The sequence below is a fragment of the Leptonychotes weddellii genome, chromosome 1, assembly GCF_054177405.1.
Source record: "Leptonychotes weddellii isolate Sample4059 chromosome 1, ASM5417740v2, whole genome shotgun sequence".
Classification (NCBI taxonomy): domain Eukaryota; kingdom Metazoa; phylum Chordata; class Mammalia; order Carnivora; family Phocidae; genus Leptonychotes; species Leptonychotes weddellii.
In genome coordinates this window covers 134,673,447-134,700,568 of record NC_138369.1, presented here as the reverse complement: position 1 = coordinate 134,700,568, position 27,122 = coordinate 134,673,447, and the positions used below count along the sequence as shown (strand labels likewise).

The window sequence follows — 27,122 nt, the reverse complement described above, 5'->3', positions numbered from 1 at the left end:
CAAATACTGTGAAGAAAACACAGCAGGTTAATGCAATGGTCAATGATTTGGTGGTGGTATTTTGGTACAGAGTGGCCATGGTCTCTGAGGAAGTGATCTTTGAACTGAGACCTTTTGACAAAAGGAACCAGTCATGTGAGGATCTGGGGGACGAATGTTCCAAACACAGAGAACAGAGATTATAAAAGCTCTGAAGTGGAAAGGGGCTCATAGTGGTACAGAAAGTAGGCCAATGTAGCTAGAGCCAGTGTGGTCTCCAGAGTGGGGTGCCCCACCCTGGGGGGCACCAAGGACTGAAGTACCGAACCACAGGTGTTGGAAGAAACTATTAGCATTTCTTTTTCATTTCTTTCTATTGTATATTTTGTAATTTCTATGATTTTGTATGTTTTCTGTTATATATAACAGAAATTATATATAATTATATATAATACAGTGGTATATGTGTATAATTTACACATGTGTAATTATATACATGTATATATGTGTATAATTTATAATGAGAATATATATTCAAAAAATTTTTACTGTATATTTTTGTAGACCACTAGGTCTGTGGGCAAAGAGGAGAAGGAAAGCAAATGGAAGGTCAAGCTAGGAGTTTGGTTTGTTCTCAGTGCCATGGGAAAGCATTTGAGGATTTTGAGCAGGGAGTGCAGGGTCTGAGCATTCTGACAGTGGTGTGAAGGAGAGATGGAAAGGCAGCAAGTCTGGAAGCAGGGAGACCAGCGAAGGAGCAATGGCAGAAATCAGGTGGGCAATCATGGTGGCCTGGACTAGCATGTTAGCAGTGGGTGGAAGGAAGGTGGCTGGATTCAGGATGCATTTTGGAGGTAAGAATCATAGGACTTGCTTATGGGCTGGATGTGGGAGGAGGTGGTGCATCAAAAAAAAAGGAATGAATGAAAAAGAACTCTTCCAGGTTTCGGCTTACAGCTGGGTGGTCCATGGTGCCATTTACTGACTTGATGAAGATGGGAGAAGGTAGCAGTTTAGAGGTGAAGAGCAGCAATCACAAGGTCTGTTATGAAATGATAAGTCAGAGATACCTGTTAAACATCTAAGCAGAGGCAATGAGCAGGCCTTTTAGGATACTGCAGCCTGAAACTAGGGGTAAGTGCTATACCAACTGAGGTCTCCTGACCCTACAGTGTAGGTTCTTCCCATTGATCCAGTTGCTCCCAGAATGATTGAATTTTTTAAGTAAACAAATAATTTACAAATCATAAATAATCTAGAATGCAAATATTAGGAGTATATAAAATTTAAATATTTTAAACTCCTTGGGATTGAGTTGGAAAACTGGGTTAAAGTTGGAAACTTTACTGAAAAGATTTTAGGATCGCGGATTTACTTAATTGCAGTCCTGCCGAGTGACTGCCATGTGCTCTCCTGCCTGGAAGAACCCCAGTATTGCCCACCGTCTCTGTTTTCTACAAGGCCCTTGTTCAGTGGTTTTATTTCCCTCCTCCCAGAGAGGGTCATGCTCTGCAAAGAGAAATGGTGCCATCAAGATGCTTTCTGAAAATTAGGTGAGTCCTCTACAAAAAAAGATTGCTTTAGTCTCAGTTGGTCCAAGTTATCTTTGAGTCTTTCCACACCTTCTGAAGTTACAGAAAACTGGCCAGGTTGCCAGAGGCTACACAGAGCCCAACCTGGACCTCCTCTTCTTTTACTTAGACCAAGGTTTCTCAGTCTTGGCACTACTGACGTTTCGTGCCGGATAGTTCTTTTTGGTTTTTTTGTTTGTGTGTGTGGTTGGGTTTTTTTCCCTTTTTACTTTTCCACACTGGACAGCCCCCTTCAGCGCTCACAGCCCACCAGTGAGGAGGTTGGGCAGTGGTTCGGGACTGCCCACTCCTCTGGCATGGGTCCACTATGAGAGGCCCACAGAGAAGGGCCCACCATTAGCGTATCCCCATGTGCTAGTGCCGGAGAGTTCTTGTTGTGGTGTGCATTCACGTGCTGTGCATCGTAGGATGGTTAGCAGCAACCTTGGCCTCTAGATGCCAGTAGAACTCCCACACATGCTTATGACAACCAAAAATGTCCTCAGACACTGCTAGGTGTCCCTGGGGAAGGGGGGAGGGTGGGGGCTGCAAAAGTGCCCCAAGTTGAGAACCAATGACTTGGAGAAAAGAGATGCCCTGGGACACCATTGATCTATCATCATCACTTCCATTTCTTTAAACAAGAAGAAAAACAAAATAAAACCCAAAACCATAGAAAGAAAAGATCAGCTTGCATACACTTAATACCACTGAGTAGTGAGTAAAAAGCCAGCTGTCTTTTAGGGAATAGTGGAGGCCATAAAATGTCTTTTCACTGCAGGGATATAAACCTTAGTGATCTAGGGGAAGTATAGGCTCCCACGTTAAATCGTCTTGGAGTGTGTGTTCTGTGGCGGCAGAGAGCAGGAACGGTCTCCTGCCTTGTTCTGGCCAAGTGAGGCCACGTCTGTGGCTGGACGTACATTCCAACCTGGCCAAAGTACTAGGCAGTAAATGCTCAGTAAATGTCCTAGGAAGGAAGGAAGGAAGGAAGGAAGGAAGGAAGGAAGGAAGGAAGGAAAGGAGGAAGAAGGGAGGGAGGGAGGGAGGGAGAGAGGGAGGGCCCCTCTCTGAGAAGTACAGGTTACCTCCTGAAGCCCTACATGCTTGCTGGCTGTCTGGCCATGAGGTGGTCAGTTTCCTATGTTTGGCCTCTGCCCCCAACCCCCAAATCCCCCAGAAGCCTCCTGTCAGGGAGTCAGGAATGGAGGCGCTGTGGATGAGGAATCTGGCTACACCCGATGCACAGGCCTCCTTCCATGACTGAGCTCTTTTCTTTTTTGTATAGAAAACCCGCCCATCACCAAGAGCCTGACCTTGCCAGCCCTCTCCTTGCCCATGAAGCTGGTAAGCCTAGAGGAAGCTCAGGCCCGGAGCCTGGCTACTAACCATCCTGCTCGGAAGGAAAGGAGGGAGAATAGCTTGCCTGAAATTGTCCCTCCCATGGGCACCCTCTTCCACACTGTTCTTGAGTTACCAGACAACAAGTAAGCAGCGTTCTCTTAAATTCTGGGGAACATTTGGGTGGAGGGGGACAGAGGAAGTAGTTATGCAGTCTCAGGGTCACAATGACAGCATGGGTTGGGGGTACTGGCTGGGTCGGGATGTGAGGGAACATTCCAGAAGAGAAGGGAGCTGTCTCCACAGCTCTCTCTCACTGGTGATTGATGTCTTCCCTCCCTGCCGCCAAGTTATCAAGACCAGCTCTCCCACCAGAGATCCCTAAGTACCATGATGGGGGTGGGGCTCATAGGGGTCAAGAGTCATGGCTAAAATCCCTTACTCCTTAGTTTAGACAAAACAGTCTTGACATTTTCAGAAGGAAGTTTGCTGCAATCAACAACTTGACCCCCTCCCACCAGCCTCCGCCTCCAGGTGACATTATGAAAGTCATAGAGACGAGTGGAAGATAAGCTAACAAGAAGTGCCACTCTAGACCAAGAGCTCTGGGCAGGCGGCTTGGGGACACACTTGCCTGGCTTCCATTCCTCCTTCCATACCTGTCAGGGCCCTCCTTCGCCTCCAAAACCAAACCGAACATCAGTTTTATTCATAGGATATTTTCTTTCCTTGTTGCTTTCTCTGTTGGAACCCTGGTCTCCACTCAGCCCCCTTTCCTTCTCAGCTTCACAGCCCACTCTAAAAAGTCAACAGTGATTGAGAGGAGTCCCAAACTCCAGGCAGACAGTAGGTGGTGGGGCTGGAAGGCAAACTTTTCACGGGAGACTGTCATCCTCAATGTTTGGTCAATAGAAAGAGGTATGAAAAGAGGCACCTCGGTCTTCTTGTCAGCATGATCCCCAAGATGGTGGGGCTATTTCCCTTTGGGGAGGGAGGAGGAGTGCTGCCACATTACACACCAGTGGGGGTGTCTGTCACAGTGCATATATATGCATTATGGGAATGGCACACGTAGACCTCACCTGGCAAGAAACCCCTCCGTTTCCTGAAGTACATGGATCATGCTCTCTCTAGACTGAGCCCCATGACTTCACTCCCTAAATCCCTGGAGAATAAGACTTCCACCCAGGGATCAGAAAGAAGAGTACCCCAGGAGGACCATCAAGTGCATTTTCTCTGTGCCTCAGCCACACTTGGGGTGCACCATACCCCAACGTACGCAAGCCTATAAAATACATCCCAGGCCAAGTGCTTGGAAAAAAACTGGGCCAGATTCAAAAGAAACCACCAAGCGTTGCAGATCTATCTCTGATTGATTGTAAAAACATGTTGGGCTTGAGATCTGGGTGTTCTATGAGAACCCTGTGGAGAAAAGGTCCTTTGTGGAACCCACAAGTTGGAGGGTTTCATCGTGGAACTTTATGAAGTCTGATAGCTGGGCGAGCCCGAGTGGGGCAAGGCTTCTGGTGACCTCTGGTGGCCCCAGGCCCTCCGGACCCAGTCTAGCACTCTCCTTTTCTTGCCTCCTACTGAGGCAGCCTGGCGAGAGGCATCAGGGAAATGGGAGTGAAGCCAGAGACACACTAATTACCCTCTGCCTTTCTCTGCAGTGATCTTTGGCCACACCCAGCAGCCTCTGACTCTCCCAGGCCAAACTCTTTTCCATTCTCATCCACCCCTTTTTCAGTCCACAGAAGTCTTTGCCAGCCCTTTCCTCACCTGTGGATGACCCAGCAGGATGGCCAAAGTGCAGGGGGCATATCGGCACTGAGTTCTTTGGTCTTTAGTGTTTACTCCTGCAAAAAAATAGGTGTCTTTGAAAACCCAGGACTGTGGTGCTTACCAGAATTCCTAGAACTGTGTGCTTGCTTGTGACCTCCGGGTCTCCCACCCATCTTGCTTCTGTCTGCCCTCACACCTGCCCTTAATAGCACACCTTTGCCCCTTCCCCTGAGGAATGTGAAAGCCTAGCTTGGTTGTCCAGGGCATCCCCAGATAGGGCCAGACTCAGGCTCAAACTGAATTTTAGAGAGGAATTTCCTGAAATGTCAGAGCCATTCATAACCAAGAACATGACTGGGGTATTCCTTCTCAATGTAAAGGTCCCACTGAAATGACCAGTCACCAAACTAACCCTTTATTATGGCTTGGCTCTTTTAGAAGAAAGCTCTCCAGTAAATCGAAGAAGTGGAAATCAATATTTAACCTGGGACGTTCTGGATCAGACTCCAAATCAAAGCTGAGTAGAAACGGGAGTGTATTTGTGAGAGGACAGAGGCTCTCAGGTAAGAATTACTAGCAGTTATGTTTTATGAGATGTATATTGTATTAGAAAAACTCCGTTCAGTCCACCTCCTGGTCATTTTCTGTTTCCATCATTCCTTCTACATTGATTAATTGAACTATACTATAAGGAAGATCTGTCCCTTCTCCCTCATGACTCATGCCAGGGTTATAATTTTTAAATAGGAGTGTTGCATTGTGGGAATGATATCTGAATAATTAATGGGAATTAGAGCAGGAAGGAACTGAGGTAATCACGGTACAATGGGGAATATAACCAATTCAGCTGAATACTGTCATAAAGGGAAGTCCAGAGAAATCTGCCACAATGACCTTTAGTGTGATAGACTGAAACTCTTGATTTTTTTTTTTAAATGGGGGGCAAGCATTATGAAAACAAGCTGTAAAAGGTAAATGTACAAATGCAATGAGCAAACTTTGGATCCTTTGAAAAAAGGGGCTACAAATGATAATTTTGGGGACAGGTAAGTTATTAGATGATATTAAGGAATTGTAAATTTGCATAGGGTGCTAATGGTTCTTAGGAGGTCTATGCTAAGGTTGAAGTATTTATTTATTTATTATTTTTAATATTTATTTATTTGAGAGAGAGAGCACGAGCGGGGTGAGGGGCAGAGGGAGAAGCAGGCTCCCTGCTGAGCGAGGACCCCAGTGTGGGGCTCAACCCCAGGACCCCGGGATCATGACCCAAGCTGAAGTCAGATGCTTAACCAACTAAGCCACCCGGCACCCCAAGATTGAAGTATGTGAAGATGAAGGGTCAAAATACTGAAACTCACTTTCATATGATTCAGCAAAATTTAAGTACATAGGTAGATACAGATACAGAAATAGAGAAAGCAAATATATGGCAAATGTCAGCCTGGGTGGTAGGTTTAGAGATCTTCAAATTTTGTGGATGGTTGAAGTTTGTTTTTTTTTTTTTAAGATTTTACTTGAGAGAGAGAGAGGGAGCGCACACACGAGTGGGGTGGGGGGGAGGGAGAGGATCTCAAGCAGATGCAGGGAACCATCCCATGACCTGGAGATCATGACCTGAGCAGAAACCAAGAGTCCAACTCTTAACCGACTACACCACCCAGGTGTCCCTGAAGTTTTTAGTAATAAAGATTTTGGGGGAAAATGAATGCTTATAGGAAAAATGAGAGAAAATATTTTGAAGGACTTTCCTTGAAGCCAGTGATAACTGTGTGCCAAAGATAGACATTAGAAACCTTCACATTTGCCTCCTGGAGTAATGAGGCATGTTATGGGTTATAGCAGGTCCAGCGACTGGAAGTAAGAGGACATCCAGTTCAACTGGCTTATGCAGCGAGGGAACTTACTGGGCTCTGTAACTGGACACCCAGACGTAGGGGAGGCTGCAGGGTTTAACACAGTGGCTCTGTCTCCAGTCCCCCGTTTTCCTCAGCTGTTGGGTCATCTTCACCCCCAGTCTGGCTTCTTTGCCGCAGCAAAGTGGCTATAGTACTTCTAGGCTTTACCTTTGACTGTCACTACATCCAGGAGAAAGAACATCATTTCTGGTAGCTTGCTCCTCAGAGCAGGGACTCTTCTTTCCCAGCAGCCACCCATCAGAAACACCCCCCAACCCACCCCCATCTCAGTTGCCTTCACTGAGTCATATGGATCAATCCCTATGGCCAAGGCAGTGCCCTGTGCTGACCGGCTTCGGCCTGGCTTCCTAAACCAGTCACTGGCATGAGGAATGGGATGCAGCCAAGAAGTACGAGGGTTCTGTGAGAAGGAGGAAGGGAACTGATCCTGGGTAGGCATCTACAACCTTCACCGTATGAGGAAACATGGCTTTCACCAACTGGAAGTATCTCCGGTGAAAAGGGCAGGTTGCCACAGGTATGCTAGATCAGATACAAATCAGAAATTAGGATTCTCAAAGGAGAATTTGAGGGGAGGAGTACCTGGCAAGAAACTCCTGATCTAATAGTAAAGAGATTTGCTTAAGCACATCAAAGAGCGTTTCAGTTACAGAATCGGTGATACAATGAAAGAAGTTTACCACATAACAAAAAGTCCAAAACAATAGAGCAAAACAATGAATAAATGATCTGCTTTGATCCTGCCTTCGGAAGATTTCCAACACCCCCCACCGCCACCCCCGCCGTGTGGTTTTCAAAAGGAAGAAGTCCAAGGTGCTGGATCAAATGCTAGTCTACTCACAGAATGCACAGGATGTCCCTGGCCAGGGGGTCTCAGCCTGGCTGCACCTCAGAGGCTCACACGCATAGCACTTTTGCCTCAGGAGGTCTGTGGGGAAGCCAGAGTCTTGGTGATTTTTAGAAAGTTCCCCAGGTGATTCTGAAATGCAGCCAGGGTTGGAAGCCACTGGTCTAAGGCCTCGTGAACAAACTAATCAGAGACGGATCGCTGGAATGGCTGAATTTTGATGGGCTGCGGGGGTGAAATGAAAGAGCCATCAGTGTCAGTACAAGTGGCTCTCTGACCTTGACCGGGGGTCCTAAGTGCCCACTTTGCACCAGAGGAGTGTTGCTGGGACCCTCAAAACTAAAGACCAGGGGTGGGGCCCGCTTGTGGTCACATCCGCCAGCATGCTGTCTGTAAGTGACACGAACTCACTATTTGTGGAAATAATGCATGTGAAAAAAGTGAGTCAGTGGATTAGCATATTTAAATAATTTTAAAAATCTTTTCTAAACTCCATAACTAAGGGAATTTTAAAAATTGATTCACCATGTATAGCTCTGGGGATTTTTTTGGAGGGGGGCAGATGAAGGGGTTGTACTGGAATTGATGCATTATCCCGCAGGGAGAGTCCAGGGAACTCTCCAAAGTAAACGCCTTTCAGCAGGGAAGTCCCAGAGCCATAGGGATAATCTAAGAGAGGGGACTTGAGGACCCCAAAGCTGCCGGAAAACTGGGAGATGTACCTCCACGAGGCCAGGACAAGGTCCCAGACAGAAAACTATGAGGTAAATATAGTCCTGGGCCAAGGAGCCCTGAGTGCTCAGTTACTTAGATGGAGCCAGGGAATCCTTGGGGACTGTTCCCAAAAGCAGCTGCTATGGCCACCAAGGCCACAAGAAGCCGCATCGTCAGAAAGAGGGTCCAACGTGAAACGTGAATGCTGGTGGCCGTGCAGAGAGAACTGTTGCCCATCCTTTATCATGACACTTAGTGTCATCAGGTCACAGCCCTCAAGGCTGACACATGAGACCCAGAGAAAGTCCAGAAATACAGCCTCTGGAACACAAGGGCTCCCACTCAGCTCCCAGACTGCCCTCATTCCCCTCCTGGCAAGCTCGCTAGGAGGAACCACCTTTCAGCCACTTCAGCTCCCTGAGAAGAAGCGATATTTTGAAATGCCTAATCCCGTGCCTGGAATAAGTGTTTACTTATTTAAGCCACACTCTTCCCCAAAGCTGCCTGGGTGGCTTATCAAGGTGCACAGAGGACACCAGGCGCATAGTAGGTGCTCAAAAAAGGTTTGTTTGGTTTGGATCTGCTCCAGGGTGAGGCCATTTGGAGGAGCAACCAGCCCGCAGACCTCAGGAGCAGAGCTGCACGTGGGAGAAAGGGGCCTTCTGTCCCTGGGGCCCCCTCCCTTGCTGTACCAAATTCCTGGATGCTGTCAGTTGCGGCTGCAGCCAAGAATCCTGCTCTCCAGCCTGCAAGATAGGGGGAATTGCCTTGAGCCTCATGGACCCTACCCCCTGGATGAATCTTTGTATCATAAAATTTGGTTCAGGACTCCTCATTTGCTAACAGCTATTTGACAAAATTGGAATTTACCTTTATCTGTAAAATATTCATGAAACTTTGATCTAGAAATGCCCTGTTTTTATAAGCTCAGTCCCATTATGAAAGTAGGAGGATCCAGGGTGGAATGGGGAAAATTATAAATACTTAAAACACTTTACTAAAGAACGTTCTCTTGTGTCCTTACAGCCTGACTTTTGTTCTGAATGCTTCCTCTCAATATGCATTCATCAGGGATATTTTTTCTTTTGTCTTTAGTGGAAAAGGCTACTATCCGACCGGCTAAAAGCATGGACTCACTGTGCTCAGTGCCTGTGGAAGGTGAGCTCTCACAGCCGCTTTCAGACCTGGGGATTACCACTGGGAGACAGGAGCTCCTGTACCAGACCTGCCTTCACAAGCTACCTGCCTTCTGGGCTCGTCACAGTCCCCCCTGACCCTTCCTGAACCCAACGGGTTCACACCGCCCTTGCATTAACCACCTCCCCCCCGCCCCACATTACACCACAAGTCTTGGCCTCAAGGGCCATCCGCCTCCTCCCACCTCCCTCTAACCACACCTGGAACCGGAAGCCATTGTTCACGCAAATCTGAACTGGGTAAAAGGGCAACACCTGAGAACCAAGGCAGACGAGGCCTCCCCATTGGGCATAAAGAAGAGCCCAGCACTGGTTTTTACCTCCTCCTTCGGTGCCTAGATTCGTATGTGTCTTGAATTTGCATGGTTCTTCACATCGATGGGCACTGGGCAGCTTCTCTGCCTCTCCAAGTCTCGGTTTCCTCGCATGTTAAAGGAGGTCATTACACTTCTCCTCCATAAGCAGCCATGGGAATTTTAAACCTAATGTTAACAGAAGATGCCCAGCAGAGCCCTTAGTACCTCGTGGGGAGTTTTTCTCCCGATCCCAGGCGACTCACGTGTTATCTCGCAGCTTGTTTATTTCCCATCGGGATTTTTCTCCTCTTTGCTTTCACTTTTAAGTCCGTTGGGAACTTGCTCCTCACAACTGGGCTTTCTAACTTGTAGTTAATTTACATTTCTAGTTTCTCACCCCCTGAATCAGCAGCAGGAAGCCTGGGAAAAGGGAGAAAGGTCTAGCTGAGAACAGCATTTGTCTCCTTGCTGGGAAATCAAACCCCTGTTTGGGTCCATCTGCCAGAGGAGGCTTGAAACAACACATTTTAAAGTTTTAAAGTAAAACAAAATTCTGTTATTTTGCCCTTTTTGTCTTCTTCCTTCATTTTGAGCAAACATCATTCTGCCATCTGGCATCTTTTTATTTTTTCTTGATCTACATTTACTGCTGGGTGGACGACTGCTCTGCCTAGCACCCTTAGCCTTTTGGAAACTGCTCCCCCTGCAGAGTTTAAAACAAATGCATGCATACGACGGCATCCTGCCAACATTCTGTGGACATGAGAATGTTCTTACTGTCTCGCCAACCAAATGTTATCTGTCTCTCTTCGGAGGGCTATGCCCTTATGACAATGCTATGCCTTTCCAGTGCTCAGGTGTTGGGCACCGTCCCTCACTGGAAGGCTGTGTCACGGTGGGTGCGCCCAGGCTGCTGACCGTGTGTGTGTTTGCTTTTTCACTAGGGAAAGAAACCAAAGGGAATTTCAATCGAACGGTCACGACCGGTGGATTCTTCATCCCAGCGGCAAAATTGCATTCGACCAACACTGGCAGCTCATGTGACCTCAGCAAGCAGGAGGGCGAATGGGGCCAGGAGGGGATGCCGGCGGGGGCGGAGGGGGGCTTTGACACGAGCAGTGACCGAAGCCAACTTCAGGGCGCCCAGGCCCGGCCCCCACCTGAGCAGCTGAAGGTGTTCCGGCCGCTCGAGGATCCGGAGAGCGAGCAGACAGCCCCGAAGATGCTGGGTATGTTCTACACTTCGAACGACAGCCCCAGCAAATCTGTCTTTACCAGCAGTCTCTTCCAGATGGAGCCCTCTCCCCGCCACCAGCGCAAGGCCCTGAACATCTCCGAGCCCTTCGCCGTGTCGGTTCCACTGCGCGTGTCAGCGGTCATCAGCACCAACAGCACCCCGTGCAGAACACCCCCGAAGGAGCTCCAGTCGCTTTCCAGCCTGGAGGAGTTTTCTTTCCAGGGGTCAGAGAGTGGAGGTTGGCCTGAAGACGACAAGCCGCTGGGAGCTGAGACCTCTACAGGTAAAGCAGGGGAGGGAGGGTTTCTTTCCATTGCAAGTGATTAAAAAACAGACGTAAACTTGTTTAAACAGAGTTTGCAGGACAGTGCAGTGAAGCGGTTAACACTGTGGGCTCTGGAGCCAGATTGCCCCAGTCTAGTCTCAGCCATTCCACTGCCCGATCTTTAGCAGCTGTGTGCCTCAGCTGCTTGAGCTGTAAAATGGGAATGATGTTCCTAATCATATCTTCTTCATAAGTTTGCTGGGAATATTAAGTTAGTTAATACACGTGAAGCTAACGGAACAGTGAGTAATACATAGTAAGTACTCAGTAAATGTTGCCTATTCTTTTATTCACTCATATAGTGAGAAGACAGGAGGAAAAGCTCAAAAAATTCAACTCTTCTAGACTCAACCTCTCTCCATCCATCCCTCCCTCCCTTCTACCTCACATCTGCAGAGAACATGGCTAGCAACCCTAGCAATGAGAAAGGGTGTCTTGCTCCCAATTTCCATATATCAAATGCAGGGAAGACTCTGATTGGGCCTCCTTGGGTCACATGCCCAGCCTTGGACCAATCATGGTTGCCAGGCACTTAGGGTTCTAAGATTGGCTAAGCCCGAGTCTCTGAACCATCTCCATCTCTGGAGTTAGAAGGGCTTCTATGGTCAACAGCCAACTGTGAGCCACATGAAACAGAAGTAGGGAGAACCTCAAAGGGAAGGATGACTGACAGACACACCAACAAATGCTCAGTGTGGTTTAAGCATATTTTCATTATTAATATTAGCTAACTTTTTTTTGAACAACTGTTATGGTATCAGGCACTGTCCTAAGTGTTCTATATGTATTATCTCCATTCTCCTCGCAACAGCCCTGTGAGGTGTAGGTAGTTATTATTATCCCCATTTGCTTAGAGAGGAAATCGGTTCACTTGCCAGATGACTCAGAGCAAGGAAGTGGAAGAACCAGGATTTTATTTTATTTTATTTTTTATTTTTTTAAAGATTTTATTTATTTATTTGACAGAGAGAGACACAGCGAGAGAGGGAACACAAGCAGGGGAAGTGGGAGAGGGAGAAGCAAGCAGGCTTCCCGCCAAGCAGGGAGCCCGATGAGGGGCTTGATCCCAGGACCCTGGGATCATGACCTGAGCCGAAGGCAGACACTTAATGACTGAGCCACCCAGGCGCCCCAGAACCAGGATTTTAATCCAGATTTTAAAACCCCTGCTTTAAAACACTCCACCATGCACCTTCACATGTTTACAAGGGGCTGTGGAGTTACAGAGATTGTTAGAACACGATCCTTGCGCCCAGCGAGCTCATGAACTAGGAAGAGAAACTAAAACCATACCAAAGTGCAGCAGAGGGTCAGCCTGCAGAAGTAGCATAAGACTCTCCTTGGGCTTTTTTTTTTTAAAAGAGGTTTGATTTTTAATTTATTTTTAGAGAAAACGAGAGAGCACGAAGGGGAGGGGAAGAGGGAGAAGGAGCGAGAATCTCAAGCAGACTCTGAGATCAGCATGGAGCCTGACGTGGGGCTCGATCTCACGACCCTGAGATCATGGTATGAGTCGGTCACTTAACCGACTGCATGACCCAGGCGCCCCTCCTCCCTGGGTTTTTTGAATGAGGGAGGACTTCGGTCCCTGAAACATAATGAAAGAGGTGTTCAGAAAGGATTGCAAGGGCATCAACAAGAGGCAGTACTCTCGGGAGGATTCTAGGAAGGCTTCCCAGAAGAGGTGACATTTGTGCAGGCCTTCATAAATGGGTAGGCTTTCTCCATACAGAAAAGATGGGGAAGCCATTCTGGGCTGAGAGGCAGCTGAATATTGTGGGAAGACTGTAGGTTTTGGACTTCACCTGGGCTGATTCGAATCCTAACTTCAGCACTTTGGGGCTGTGTGACGGTGGACAGTGGTTGACATCTCTGAGCCGGGGGGGGGGGCGGGGAGTTGGTGGGAATGTCCTTAAGATGCCTGTTCATGGTCTGGCTCACAGACGATGTTCAATAAGTATTTGTCCTTTTCTCCTCCCTTTCCCTTCAGGATAGGGGGCAGAAGATGAGCAAAAACTCAGGGGCGTCAAGTGATGCCCTGTGTGGAGAATGCTCTGTGGGGGGTTGGTGGGAAGGTTCCAGCTTTCCAGGGTGAGGGCTGGAAGAGGAAGGGAAGCCTTTGAGGAAAAAGTGTTTCCAGAGGCTTTTGTGTGATCAGTTCCTGTCCTAGGTATTTAGTCTTCACTCTACCCTGTGAAAACAGTGTTATACAATGAGGTAGGACCTTCTGCATGGAGGTAGTAGAGGTCAAACTTGGGGTCTACGATGCCTTGGTGGATGTTTAAGACCAGAGCTTAATCACTTGAGATATATCCGAATTGGTATGGAGTTAACCTGGGGGAAGAGTCACACAGGAAGCTGTCAATCATAATCCTAACACATCTTTGTAGCTTGGTGTAAATCACAGATTCTGTGAAGTAAAAGATTAGAAAAGGGTTTTTCAACTTGGTACTATTGACATTGTGGGCCAGGCAATTCTTTACTGGGGGCAGGGGCTATTTTATGCTTCGTAGGATATTTAGTAGCTTCCCTGGCTTCTGCCTCACTAAAGGCCAATCGCCACCTTGTCCCCACCCGAATGTCTCCTGGGGAGGGGAAGAGCAAGTGGTCCCCAGTTGTGAGCCCCTGGACGAGAGGATCTTCAAGACCCCTCCATCTCTGACAGTCTGTGACTCTGGGAACTAAAGGCAGGACATGGCTGGGGGAAAGGGTCGAAAATGTGAGGGGCAGTGAGCTGGGAGAATTCCCTCCACCCTTGGGAAGCGGGACTAGTCCAGGACAGTGGCTGTGCAGGGCAAGGCCTCTCTGCAAATGACGTCTTCAATGGCTAACTCTCATCCATTGCAGCTTCCATACCTAAGAAGGTGGTTCTCGAGGATGCCAAGCCAGGACCAGAGGCAATTAGGATGGTGGAATGCAACAAAGACCTCTCCCTGGAGTCAGGCCCCCAACAGGAGGAAAAGAAGGCCTCGGAAACCTCCCTGGGCTCTCAACATTCAAGTGAATTAGAGAAGAGGCTGGACCCGGAGAAAGCAGAGGAGGAGGGTCGAGAGGCTGACCAGGTGGAGCCCAGCACTCTGCAGAAGAGCCCCAGTGTCCAAGCGGGGCTTCTCCATGACATGGTAAGATGGACTCACTGCTGGGTTCAGCCAGTAGAGTCCTCTTTGTCCCAAGGGCTCTTGGTATAGCTGAAAGCAGGGATTTGGGGGGGGGGGTTGTTTGTTTGTTTTAAGAACTAATTTCTGCCAAAGGGACTTGAGGAGGCAACCTTCACAACCATGTGCTGGGAGTTAGGCAGCACGGGAGTGCTGTAGCAGCCTCAAGAGGGCTGTTAGCAACTGTAGAAAGAGAAGGATACAGAGATTCTTACAGGGATTGAATTGGGGGGGGAGGCGGGGGGAGCCCAAGTATAAATAGTGCCACCCAGGCTCCCCTGGAATTTTATGCTTTAAAGGTCACTATTTTGGGGCGCCTGGGTGGCTCAGTTGGTTAAGCGACTGCCTTCGGCTCAGGTCATGATCCTGGAGTCCCGGGATCGAGTCCCGCATCGGGTTCCCCACTCAGTGGGGAATCTGCTTCTCCCTCTGACCCTCCCCCCTCTCATGTGCTCTCTCTCTCTCTCTCTCAAATAAATAAATAAAATCTTTAAAAAAAAAAAAAATAAAGGTCACTATTTTGTGAGGAGAATGGCTTGGAAAAGGCAGGAGAGGAGACAGGGATGCCAGTTAGAAGGCTAGTATATGACAGGCCAGGCAAGAAAACATGGTGGCTTGGAGGAGAGTAGGGGCAACAAGGATAGAAATGGAAGGCTTCAAGACTATTTAGAAACTAGAATGGGGGCACCTGGGTGGCTCAGTCATGAAGCGACTGCCTTTGGCTCAGGTCATGGTCCGAGGGTCCTGGGATCGAGCCCCATGTCAGTCTCCCTGCTCGGCGGGAAGCCTGCTTCTCCCTCTCCCACTCCCCCTGCTTGTGTTCCCTCTCTCGCTGTCTCTCTCTCTGTCAAATAAATAAAAAAAATCTTAAAAAAAAAAAGAAACTAGAATGGTGCTTGCTTCGGCAGCACATACACTAAAATTGGAACAATACAGAGAAGATTAGCATGGCCCTGTGCAAGGATGACACACAAATTCGTGAAGCATTCCATATTTTTGGGGGGATTCCTGGCTGGCTCAGCCAGTAGGGCATGTGACTCTCAATCTCAGCGTCGTGAGTTCAAGCCCCACATTGGGCATGGAGCCCAGTAAAATGAAATGAAATGAAATAAATAAAAAGCTGTGTCTGAAATAATATTTATCACACACAAAAAAAAGCTAGAATGAACAGGACTTGGTGAAGGATTGGATAAGAGAGGAAGAAGGAAGAGTCAAGACATCTCATAGATTTCTGATCTAAGCAGAAAGTAATATGTAACTGTAATATGTAATAAGTAACTGGTCCACTTACTGAGATGGTGGGGGAGGGGAGTTTACATGCTCATTTATTTATCTAAATTTATTGATTTCTTAGTAAGAGATCAATTAGTGTAGGTGCTGAGGAGAGTAAAGAGATGAGTAAAAGGCTGCCTCTGCCCTGAAGGTGAAATGGAAATAGACACAAATAAGTGTGATACAGTAGAATCAGATCTCAAAAACATCCCTGCTTTTTGACCAAGGAATCCTGCTCCTGGAGAGTTCTCTGAAGGAAACAATCCAATAGAAATACCGCAAAAGAAAACCTCTCATTGAGCAACCACTCACAGTATACCAGGCACCATTTGGCCTTGAGGAATCAAAGATGAACAGACACAATTCCTTACCTCAAGGAGCTCATAGTCCATTGGGAAAAATAAGCATCAAATTAATTGTAATATGAAACAAGTGATCAGAGCCAGGTGGGAAGTGATGTCAGGTTGGCGGCAGGTCAGGTTTCTCATAAAGGCCTAAACCCCCCACAGGATGGATATGCCTCCTGGAACTGCGGCTCCTTGGGACAGACAGGTCTTGAGCCAAGAAATGAAGGCCACTGAAATGTTTCCCTGGCCCTGACCGGGCCTCCTTTCATCCCTTTCCTGTCTGCAGTTTGGGGCTTTGTGTAGGGGAAGGAAGGAGTCAAAGAGAAACTAGACTTGAGGAGAGACAAGGGGCAGCAAACAAGATGGAGGAGGAGGCACCCCTTTAGATCAACAGCGGTTATCTGTGGGTAGTCGGAATATAAGATGTTGCTGTTTTTGTATTCTCCTTTCTTTTCACATGTGTTAAATATTTTTTTTCCATGGGAAATATGTATTTCTTTAGTAATAAGAAAAGCTGTATTTATTTATTTGGAAAGCAGATGTCAGGGCAAGAGTTAACACTTACATTCCACCGGGAGAATCTCATTCTTTTGCACCATCTGATAAACCTGAGGTTAACTGAGACCAGGGGTTGGCTGGTTTTATAAGTCAACAGTGCGCAGGGATTAAGTGTTTCTGTTCTGATGTGGACATAGCTGGATTTCAGTCCCAGGCTGCTGCTGTGTAATTTAGGTAAATTGTTTAATCTGTTTGAACATAGGTCTCCTCACCTCTAAAATGGGGGTCATTAGAGTAGTATTTATCTCTTAGATCTAAGTTGTTGGGACAGTTAAACAAGAGCATGCAGTTAGAATGTGCTGGGGCATGCAGTAAGCCCTGAATAAACATCCACAGTTATGAGTAATGTGGTGGCCTTTATTTGCTGGGATAATGCAGCCTGTCCCGGCGCCAGTCCCTTCACTGTCACTGGGAAATGGTGCCGTTGTCAAGGCTGCGAGTCCTTGGCTCTAAAATAATCCATTTCTCGGTGTTTTTCAGGATGAAGATGATCTGGCCAATGCCCTGATCTGGCCCGAGATTCAACAGGAGCTGAAGATCATCGAATCTGAGGAGGAGCTCTCCTCATTGCCACCACCTGCTCTAAAGGTCAGCCCCACTCAGCCGATCCTGGAGTCCAGTCCAGGGCCTTTCGCTTCCCAGGAGCCTCCTGGGAGCTGGTCTTGCGGCCCAACACCAGGCTCCACCCCTGCGGAGGAGGGGACTACGGATCTAACCAATCAGAGTGCAGAGGGGACTTCCCCGGCAGCCAATAGGGAAAAGCTGGAGACAACAAGCATCCTCCAGAGACCGGAGCCCGAGAAGCGTCCGGACCCCACCAGCTTGGCTCCTCTGGAAATTGTTCCATTTGAGACGGCTTCCACACAAGCAAAGGTGGACCAGGAAGGCCCAGGAAATCTGTCCCCTCTTCTCCCGCCTGCTGCCCCTCCTCCAACTCCCCTGGAGGAGGCACCTCGAGTCCAGCTATCAAAGGGCAGTCCTGAGAGAGAAGACTCATCTAGGAATTTGAGGACAAATCCATACACAGACCAGCTGAAGTCCAAGGGCAGCCCTGGGCCCCCCAGCCTGTGTCAGGAGGAGGAGGAGACCTCTCTAGGACAAAGTGAAGAGCAAAATTCAAAGAATGCTGCTCCTGAGGGAAAAGGCTCTGGTTTTCAAAGCCCAACAAGAGAGGTTGAGATCTCCCCCCAAGGAGAGGGGGATGTAGCCCATGCAATGCAGGAGCCCTCAGACTGTGATGAAGACGAAACTGTGACAGACATTGCCCAGCAGGGCCTGGAGATGGTGGAGCCCTGGGAGGAGCCCCAGTGGGTAACGAGTCCCCTTCACTCTCCCACCCTGAAAGATGTGCAAGAGGCCCAGGTGCAGGGCCCCCAGGGCCACCGACTGGAGAAGAGGCTCCCCCACAGGCCCAGCCTTCGTCAGAGCCGTTCTCTAGATAGCAAAACCACCACGGTTGAGAGCCAGTGGACTCTTGAGGCTCCCTCCTCCAGCAGCTGTGCTAACCTTGGAGCAGAGAGGAATTCCGACCCTCTGCAGCCCCTGGCACCCAGGAAAGAGATTACTGGATGGGATGAGAAAACCCTGAGGTCCTTCAGAGAGTTCTCTGGCCCAGAAGGGACAGAGGCTGTTCCCAGCCAGAAGGGACCAGGTGGTTTGCAGCCCAAATCAGCAGAAATCAGCCCTGTCAGCCTAGCAGAGGGAAAGGAACTGGGGACACACCAAGGGCACAGCAGCCCTCAGATTGAGCAAGGTAGTATTCCTGGGCCAGACAATAGCAAGGAGAGTTCACCTCGTGTGCAAGACAGCACCTCACCTGGAGAGCATCCCCCAAAGTTACAGCTGAAGAGCCCTGAGTGTGGGCCTCCAAAAGGGAAAAATAGGCCTTCTTCCCTCAATTTGGACTCTGCCAGTCCCATCACTGACCTCTTCCAGTTTGACAATGTGGCCTCATTTGGTTCACCTGGAATGCAGCTCTCTGAGCCAGGAGACACAAAAGTCACATGGATGACCTCATCCCACTGTAAAGGAGACCCGTGGAGCATTTGCTCCCAGGACCCTCAGGACCTGGACATTGTTGCTCATGCCCTGACAGGCCGCCGTAACTCAGCTCCTGTGAGTGTGTCAGCTGTGAGAACCTCCTTCATGGTCAAAATGTGCCAGGCTAGGGCAGTCCCAGTCATCCCACCCAAGATTCAATACACACAGATCCCACAGCCCCTGCCCTCTCAGAGCTCAGGGGACAGTGGAGTCCAGCCTCTGGAGAGGAGCCAAGAGGAACCCAGCTCAACTGGTGAGACCTCACAGAAATCTGCCAGAGATGATTCTCTCTCCTTGGAAAGCCCAAAAGAAGAGAAACCAAAGCAAGATACAGGAGCCATTGAGTCCTTGCCAATGGATACCACTACATCCCACATGTGTGAGGGACCCACCCTTCCTCCAGAACCAGTCTTGGCTAACCTGCTCTCTACCCAGGATGCAACAGTGCAATGCAGAAAGCGCACATCAGAGACAGAGCCGTCCGGAGACAACCTTCTTTCTTCAAAAATGGAGCGACCATCAGGGGGTTCTAAACCTTTCCACAGGTCAAGGCCAGGAAGACCTCAGAGCCTAATCTTATTCAGTCCTCCTTTCCCCATTATGGACCACCCACCCCCTTCATCCACAGTGACAGATTCCAAGGTTCTCCTGTCCCCTATCAGAAGTCCCACCCAGACAGTTTCCCCTGGCCTTCTTTGTGGGGATTTGGCAGAAAACACGTGGGTCACACCAGAAGGGGTTACGCTTAGGAATAAAATGACCATCCCTAAGAATGGCCAAAGACTAGAGACCTCAACCAGCTGTTTTTACCAGCCCCAGCGCAGATCAGTGATTCTGGATGGAAGAAGTGGGAGGCAAATAGAATGACATCAGTTCACCTGCTGGTGTCAGGAAAAAAAAAAATGTCATGATTCATCATCTGGAAGTTATTACAGGGCTGACTTGCCATTATCCCAGGCATAGGTTATCCAAGTTTGGGCTTATTTTGGTCTCTTTTTTTCCTTCAGCTTTTTGACCATTTATTAATTAGTCCATTTGCCAGAAGAGAGGTCAAGGGAAGGACCAATAGATGAAACTTAGATAAGTCCATAACAGCAGGTGGGAAAAAGTCAGGTAAGGGAAGAAGCTGAAATGCCTGCTTCCAATGAGATTTGGGGTTGTTTGTGAGTTGCATTTCTCCCACATTGTCATTATCTATTACTGTTGAGAGCTGGCTAAAATAACGTCTTTTGAAAGAAAGAGAAATCCTTTGCCTGTGCTGGAAAATGTTGCTGTTGAGGTTTGAAGGCCTCCTTTTTACTTCACGCTTTTTAATGCTCCTTAAAGCATGTGTTCTTTTAGACCAGATTTCTGGTAAGTTTTGTAAATGTGTACACTCCAGAATAGAAGCAGATTTGGAAGTACAAACTAATGTACACTTAAAGATCCAACTGGGTGAAGTTACCCGTGCTCTTTCCCTGGAATCTCTCTGCAGACCTGTCAGAGATGGTTGTGTCTATCAGCGTAGAAAATCAGAATCTATACGCAAGAGCAAATTCTGAGACTGGCAAAATCTAAGAAGACTGGCTGTAGCTTTCGTTAATTTGGGACTCTACTATTATCCTGACCTCTGATTTATAAATCCAGTGGCTGGGCAGGGTGGGGGCTGAGCTGAGGGTTACCTCAATGAAATGCGCTGCATTTTCACTTAGGTATGCAATAGTGAAGTGATCTGTTTTCTTTCCAAATCAGAGCCCATGAACAGGATATCTTTGTAGAGAAAAACCTCACGCATGGGTAGAACTACGCTCCAAAGTCAATGTGTTTAAATTGATGGGGCATTAATAGAAAACACTTCTAGCTCAGCTTCCTTGTCCTTCCACACTAGGCTGAGAGTGCAGGAGAGGATAAGGAGGGAGCCCTAGCAGGGTGGCCATCTCTACCACTTGGGGAGAGCTGCCCTTTGGAAAATATTTCATTTTAGCCAGGTGGTGCCTCCCTTTCTCCCTCTCCTTCCATTACTCAGAGCAGATTTGAGGCATCTTTCTCCCTCCCATAATCCCCCTCATCTGTCACCCACCCCAGACACTCCGACTTGCCTTTCTCCTGTCTATATGCAAGCAGAAGCAATAAACCAATCTGATTTTATTTCAGTTATTTAGAACTTCCAATGGTTCTTTCTTTTTCAGCTGGTGAGAGGAAAAAGAACTAATAGAACCTGCTGGCAGATTTTTGGTCCTCCTCCAAAAAGGGGCTTCATAGGAGCCCTTCTAAAGGCAAAACTCATTAGGGTATCTACAGTTTCAAATCTTCTAAGACAACAGTCTTATTTAAAAAACAAATTAAAATAGACCTGTTTCTAGCCCTGTGCACGTCATCTCAGGTTCAAGTCTGGCCGAACTCTGTCCACAAGCTCCGTCATTGCAGAAATTTCTCTAGGGGCTAGCAGTACCTCTCGGCAGACCTCACAACCAAGGCTGCTGCTGGAGTGGGTAGGGGCTGAACTGAAGTTACCTCGACCGGGGAGAAATTGGAAGCTGATGCCCTGCAACAGATCCATATTCCTCTCTCCCTTCTCCCCTGATAAACCTTACAGTTTTGAAATCTTGTGCTGGATATTTTAAGCCAGTGTCTGTGGCAGGGGTAACTGGTAGGCCAGCTGATGAGTTCTACTTTCAGAGGACATTGAGGTGAGTGAGCAAGGGGAGCGGTTAATAGGAAGTTCAGTGTCTTGCATTCTCACTAGGTGAGCGAGACCCTGGACCAATGGGATATCAACCCATAAAAAAAGTCCTAGGGTATGGCATTTTTCCTCCTTGGCAAGCAAGGTGAAGAAATATAGTGGTGACAGATGAGAAAGGCCATGTTCAGGAGATTTGAAAAGTACATTCCTGCCTTATCAGAAAATGTGGGCAGATAGGCTTTATCCCAGTCGCAGTGCCCTATGGTGTCTATGCTTTGATAAAGACCATGTTCCAGTTAGAATGTGAGAGAAGAAAAAACTGGACTTTGCTTCACCATCAGAACTCTGAGCCGAGTAATGAAATATTTAAACTATTTTATAATTATTTTGAATTTTTGTAACACTTATAGAGGATAGATTTTATTTGGGGATAGACTGAGAAGCCACTTAGTACACATGAATGAGTTTGCTCAAGGCGCCTAGGCAGATTCTTAAATGGCTGCCACACTCCTTACACTCTGACATCTGTTGTTTGTAGCATCGTCTTCAGGAGTGTGGGTGTGTGGATGCCGTCATGAGACACAATGACAACTGTCTGGAGATAACTCTCTACTCTGAGCTTTCCTAAGCCAGTCAATCCGGAAGGCTGTGGAAGCTGACTCACCTTCTTGATCAGTGTCCCGTGGCTAAAGTGTGGACTTCTTCACTATAGGCCAGCCTGTCAACTGTCACAAACACATTCATAAGCTTCCTGTGGGCTAACCCAGCACTGAGGAAATTCCGTTTCATGACAAAGAGAACTCAGATTTCCCCCCTGAAATTGTTCCCTCAAATGCCCCAAGATTACCTATTTGGTCATTCATTTGGGACTGAAAAATGACCCCCCTGAGAATGGCTGGATGGAAATCAAATTGCCCGCTTCCATCCAGAGGAGGGACAGGACAAGGGCTGGCGTTTTTAGGAGGATCTGCATGGTGCCCTAGAAAGGGCTGCAAAATCAAATTCTCAAAGTGCTCCTTCAAATCAGTTACCAGTCCTCAAAATGGGGATGGTCGATTTTAAAACGTTAAATTTGAAATGAAATGCATGCATCTTCTAATGTTTTCTTTCAATGTTAGTGTTTGCTTAAGAAGATAATAATCTATATTTATTGGCAAAATGGCCCTCTCAGGCCAAATATTTTTTCCTTTTTTTTTTTTTTTTTTGCCAAAATGGACCAAATAGAGGAAATTTGGTTTTTATTCTTTGCTTCAAATGGAATGTGAAGAGATCTGACCAAGAACCCCGTTAAGACAGCCTGATCTAAGCCCTAAAATTAAAAATATTGGCCAAGTCAAAATTCTGGGTTCTGGGGAAATTAAAAATGTAAGCATCATCCTCCTCAACAATATTTATCAAGAGCTTAGTAATATTGCCCTGGGTACCTTAGTACTCTTAAATCCTTGAAGAGTCTAATGAAAAAAGGGATAGGGGTGGTAGCAAATGAAACAGTCCATAAACAAACAGGAGGAAGATTTAGAACCATTACATTACCAAATGAAAGCTGAAAGGGAAAAATGTAGCAACTAGCATCTTTTAATAGGATTTTTAATAGTGTTCAGGTTACCTACTGACTTCACTCAAATTAAACACAATTGCAAATCCCATAAAAGGTGCCAGGGAGACACTCAGGCATTGAGAATTTTGCTTTAATTGCTTAAAAAATATGAGAGTGATAATTAAGAACAAAGAGTTCTGAAGTTGTGTGTGGTCTTAATTGGTTTGGTTGTGAAGTCCTGCTGGATCGCTGCTAATGAGCCAGGTAATATCAGCATTCCATGCTCCTGGGGAGGGGGCTTTAGAGACTTCCATCATCACAAGACGGGTTAACTTGTGTTGATGATGAAGTCATAGGTCCAAGATAAGCTGTTACTTTTGTGTCTAATGTTCAGCATACTGATCACATTTTATTAAAATTGGGTGGTACAGTCATTGGTCTACACAGGTCTCGTGTTCCTGCCTGAAGACGTAGTGGGAACATAAGATTCACTGGTCTGGAATTGGAGTGGGAGAGGTTCAGGACAGGTCCAATTCCCACCATGACTGACTAGGACCACATTCTACCCCGGCTTGTCCTATCTGATGACAAAATGAATCCTGGAGTTAAATATTGTCAGGAGTATGATTTTAGACACTTCCAGCAGAAGGTCAGCTCAAAATGTAGAATGACAAAGAATGTGTCCTCCTTTGTCAACACCTTCTCTAGCAAAGTCGGGCCAGAAGAGGGAGCAGGCACCTTTCCTAGCATGGAGAAGCATAGGAGATGGAAGAAGGGTGATTGCCTGAGATCAGTGTTGGTCCAGATAGTATAAAACTGGGGGCTACCACAGATGGATGGGCATACAGTAGGTCATTTAGCAGCCTTGATGTTCATGAGCAGTGCAAAATCACTTCTCTGTGAGGATGAAGGAGGATGTAGCTAAGTATAAGAAACCCAAGCAGTCTGTAGCCGTGTGTTTTACTGGATGGATCACAATGCTTTGCAATAACTTAATGCCATACTAATTCTTGGCTGATAATTCTGCAAGGTAAAGAACTTTGTCAAAGGCAACTGTTAGAAATCCACATGGTTTCAGCTTGTTTGTTGAGCTCGACAAATATGTTTCCAAAGATATAATCAAATTTTTTCTATTGATTAAAAAAGTATAAATATTAAACCTATCCATAGAGACATTTAAGTGTAATTAAAACAGATTGTTAAGCTTTAAAAATGTATTCTAATAAATGATATAAAGGATAATGCTTATGATGGCACTATGAACTAGAGGAGGACCTGGGGTCACCAAAATCAATATTAGAAAAAGTAGATTATATGCATCAGGCTCATTGTTCTAGTTCGGTGTTAGTTTTTACTTCAAGGTTTGGTCTCACAGCTAAAGTCCGGATGATTTGCTTCAGTAAATTTTTCTTTTGTTATTTTACCTCTTACTGTCAAATATTTGCAACTTCTCTCTCTTACTGTTGCAATCGTACACATTACCTAAGATACCCCATATAAATCAATGGATATTGTCATGAAAACTAAGAAGAAAAAACCTATTGCTTCTCAAAAGTCCGCAGCTTACGGAGTTATGTGGGTCCATCTGAACAGATGTGAAGTCAGTTTTTCTATTGCATCAATCGAGGGGACTACTCTTTCATTTGAATGATTATGTTAATGATTATGTTAAAGAAGAAAAATCCTGGCATATGTAATCACAAAAAAGGGGGAGAGGGGCACTCGATGGGTCTTAATCACAGACCCTTAGAAAAAACAATCATGCAATGGAGGCTCACAATCTGGTGATACTTGCAGTGAGAAACACCATTGCCAAGGGGATAAAAGTACTAGTATTTTGACAATAATATTCTTTTTAGAGCTTTATGCTACTCAGGCCTGCTTCTGTCATCCTCATTACTTCTCTAAATGCCTTTTCTCCTCCATACTCCCAGATCCCCATTCAGCTCTGTTTCTCTTTCCTCTGTCCGTGCCCACCGCCCCCCAACTGGCAGCACACAGTTGCCCTCACTCCTAATCTATCCCACAGTTCCTCTGGAGTCTTCTCTCCTCACAAACCTGGGGTCTTCCCTGAATGTTGATTCCACTTCCTGGACTCCCATAAAAGTTGACGCTCCCCTGAATGCACCCCAGTTCCTACACAGAAGGCTACATTCCTCCCTTGTTACAGACTACAAATTGCTGAGATGTTCTCGTGTCTCACTTCTGTTTCTGCACCATTGCTTCTTCCCATCTCATACAGAAATCTCTCATTACCAAAATTCATAGAGTCCAGCTATTTTTTTACCATTCTTTGTGGCCATGATGTAGTCAATGTCCCAGCTCTCCCAGTCTTTGGCACCGAGCTTCCTGTTTCCACCATTGTTCTGGATGATTTCAGTGTTTCTGAGGAAAACCCACTCCACAGTCTTGGCACAGTTGCTCACAGCTTTTACCTCTCTTCAGTTTTGGCCATTTGCCTCCAGGGTTACACATTATGCTGTTTCACAACCTAAACTCTCATATTCCATTCTCAGAACTTCTATCCTTGCTCCTTTATTTCTCCAACCTGTTCAAGATCATTAATGCCTGGTCTACCCCTACCTTTTCTGACAGACAGTACGCCCAACCAGACTTCAGTCTTCCTTCCCTAGCCTTTCCAGACCCCAGGCTACAGGATCTCAACTATTCACACCAGCACCACTAACTCCCTTGACCACTTCAGCCGTACCTGCCTGGTGAACCTCCAGACTAGGACCAGGACTCTTACCACCCATCTTCTCCACCCTTTTCCTTATCTGTTGAGTTAGACCAGAGAAAAATCATAAAACCGTGGCTAAAGAGCCACTGGAAATTTATGGTTTACCACCTCAGCAGTACCCTCATTCCCAAAACTCACAAAAGCTATTCCATTATTCTAAGCCCCCTCCTGGATTGACCCCCCAAAATTGCCTCTTACTTCACCACGTTTCCGCTGTCAGATGTTTCTTCCACCCCCACTCCCCCAGCAAGCACTTCCCCTTCTCCATGTATGTGTGTATCTAACCTCCCTTCTAGCTCACAGAAATTGCTATTGCTCCTTCCCAAGGGCTCCCAAGAACACTTTCTAATTCACTTCTTCTTCATTCCAACTCACTACTCTGGACCAACCAACCTGACCTCCGCCCCTATTGCTCCATTAAAATTTCTCTTACTAAAGTCACTAATGATCTAATAACCAAATCCAACAGTTCTCAGTCTCTTGACTTCCTTATTTGATACTGTTGATCATTTCTTCATTTTTTTTTAAAGATTTTATTTATTTGAGAGAGAGCACACATGCACACAGAGGGAGAGGGAGAAGCAGACTCCCCGATGAGCAGGAAGCCCGACGGGGCTTGATCCCAGGACCCAGAGATCATGAACTGAGCCAAAGGCAGCCACCCAACTGACTGAGCCTCCCAGGCACTCCTGATCATTTCTTCCTTGCAACACTAGTTCACCTTGTCTTAGACTTCTATTTCCTTAGTCTTATTCATTTGAAAGCTTCCTCTTCCTCTGCTCCTAAATGTTATTTACCAGAATTCTGCGCATCCTCTTTTCACTCCACTTTTTCTATCACCCACACAGTGGCAACACCCACCCCACACCCCCTCACCTCTTACATAGACTTTTTAAATGGTTGGCTAACTGATCTCCCTGCTTTAAGTCTTACTAACAACTGTCCATCCTCCAGATTGTACATATTGCTGCCAAAGTTGTCTAAGATAGGATAGTGGATCCCATCAAAATCACCTTGAGTATGTTAAAACAGACATCTGGGTTCTATCCAGAGTTTCTGACTCATTAGGTTTGGGGCGGGGCTTGAAATTTTCCATTTCTAACAAGTTCCCAGTTAGGTGATGCTGCTGCTGCAGACCCAGATATTGTATTTTGACAACTCCTGACTTGAGAACCCTTGGAGTCATTAATCCTAAATTGAAAAGCTTTCACTAGCGGTCTTCAGTTCCTAGACTTCTGTCTGCTTAAGAAATTACTTGAACTGGGGCACCTGGGTGGCTCAGTCAGTTAAAGCATCTGCCTTCGGATCAGGTCATGATCCCAGGGTCCTGGGAGCGAGCCCCGCATCAGGCTCCCTCCCTGCTCAGTGGGAAGCCTGCCACTCACCCTGCTTGTGCTGTCAAATAAATAAAACCTTAAAAAAAAAAAAATGACTTGAATTGCTTGTCGAAGGGGCACAATTTTGGGCTTTACTCTCAAGATTATGACAGTAGATCTGATGTAGTGTTCAAGGATCACACTTTTGAGAACCTGTGACCTACAAGATAATAAAAGTTCAAACCCCTTAACATGGAATTCAAGTCCTCCTATAATCTGTTCTTTGCC

The 27,122-nt window shown here is 46.8% G+C and overlaps 1 protein-coding gene and 2 non-coding genes across 3 annotated transcripts in view; 2 read left to right on the top strand and 1 right to left on the bottom strand.

The window, feature by feature from the left end:
• ARHGAP31 (Rho GTPase activating protein 31) overlaps nucleotides 1-20,715 on the top strand; it is a 100,197-nt gene extending 79,482 nt beyond the window's left edge. The window contains exons 7-12 of the mRNA XM_081833595.1: nucleotides 2,839-3,037; nucleotides 5,112-5,236; nucleotides 9,249-9,311; nucleotides 10,590-11,165; nucleotides 14,055-14,329; nucleotides 17,020-20,715. Coding sequence (XP_081689721.1) covers nucleotides 2,839-3,037; nucleotides 5,112-5,236; nucleotides 9,249-9,311; nucleotides 10,590-11,165; nucleotides 14,055-14,329; nucleotides 17,020-19,446 — 3,665 coding nt within the window. The 3' untranslated portion in view covers nucleotides 19,447-20,715. The remainder of the gene's footprint in view (nucleotides 1-2,838; nucleotides 3,038-5,111; nucleotides 5,237-9,248; nucleotides 9,312-10,589; nucleotides 11,166-14,054; nucleotides 14,330-17,019) is intronic.
• LOC115938391 (small nucleolar RNA SNORA42/SNORA80 family) lies at nucleotides 1,788-1,924 on the bottom strand. The gene has a single exon (XR_004073515.1). It is a non-coding gene; the product is annotated as a small nucleolar RNA SNORA42/SNORA80 family (small nucleolar RNA).
• LOC115939934 (U6 spliceosomal RNA) lies at nucleotides 15,255-15,360 on the top strand. The gene has a single exon (XR_004074706.1). It is a non-coding gene; the product is annotated as a U6 spliceosomal RNA (small nuclear RNA).
• Nucleotides 20,716-27,122: the final 6,407 nt, after the last annotated feature.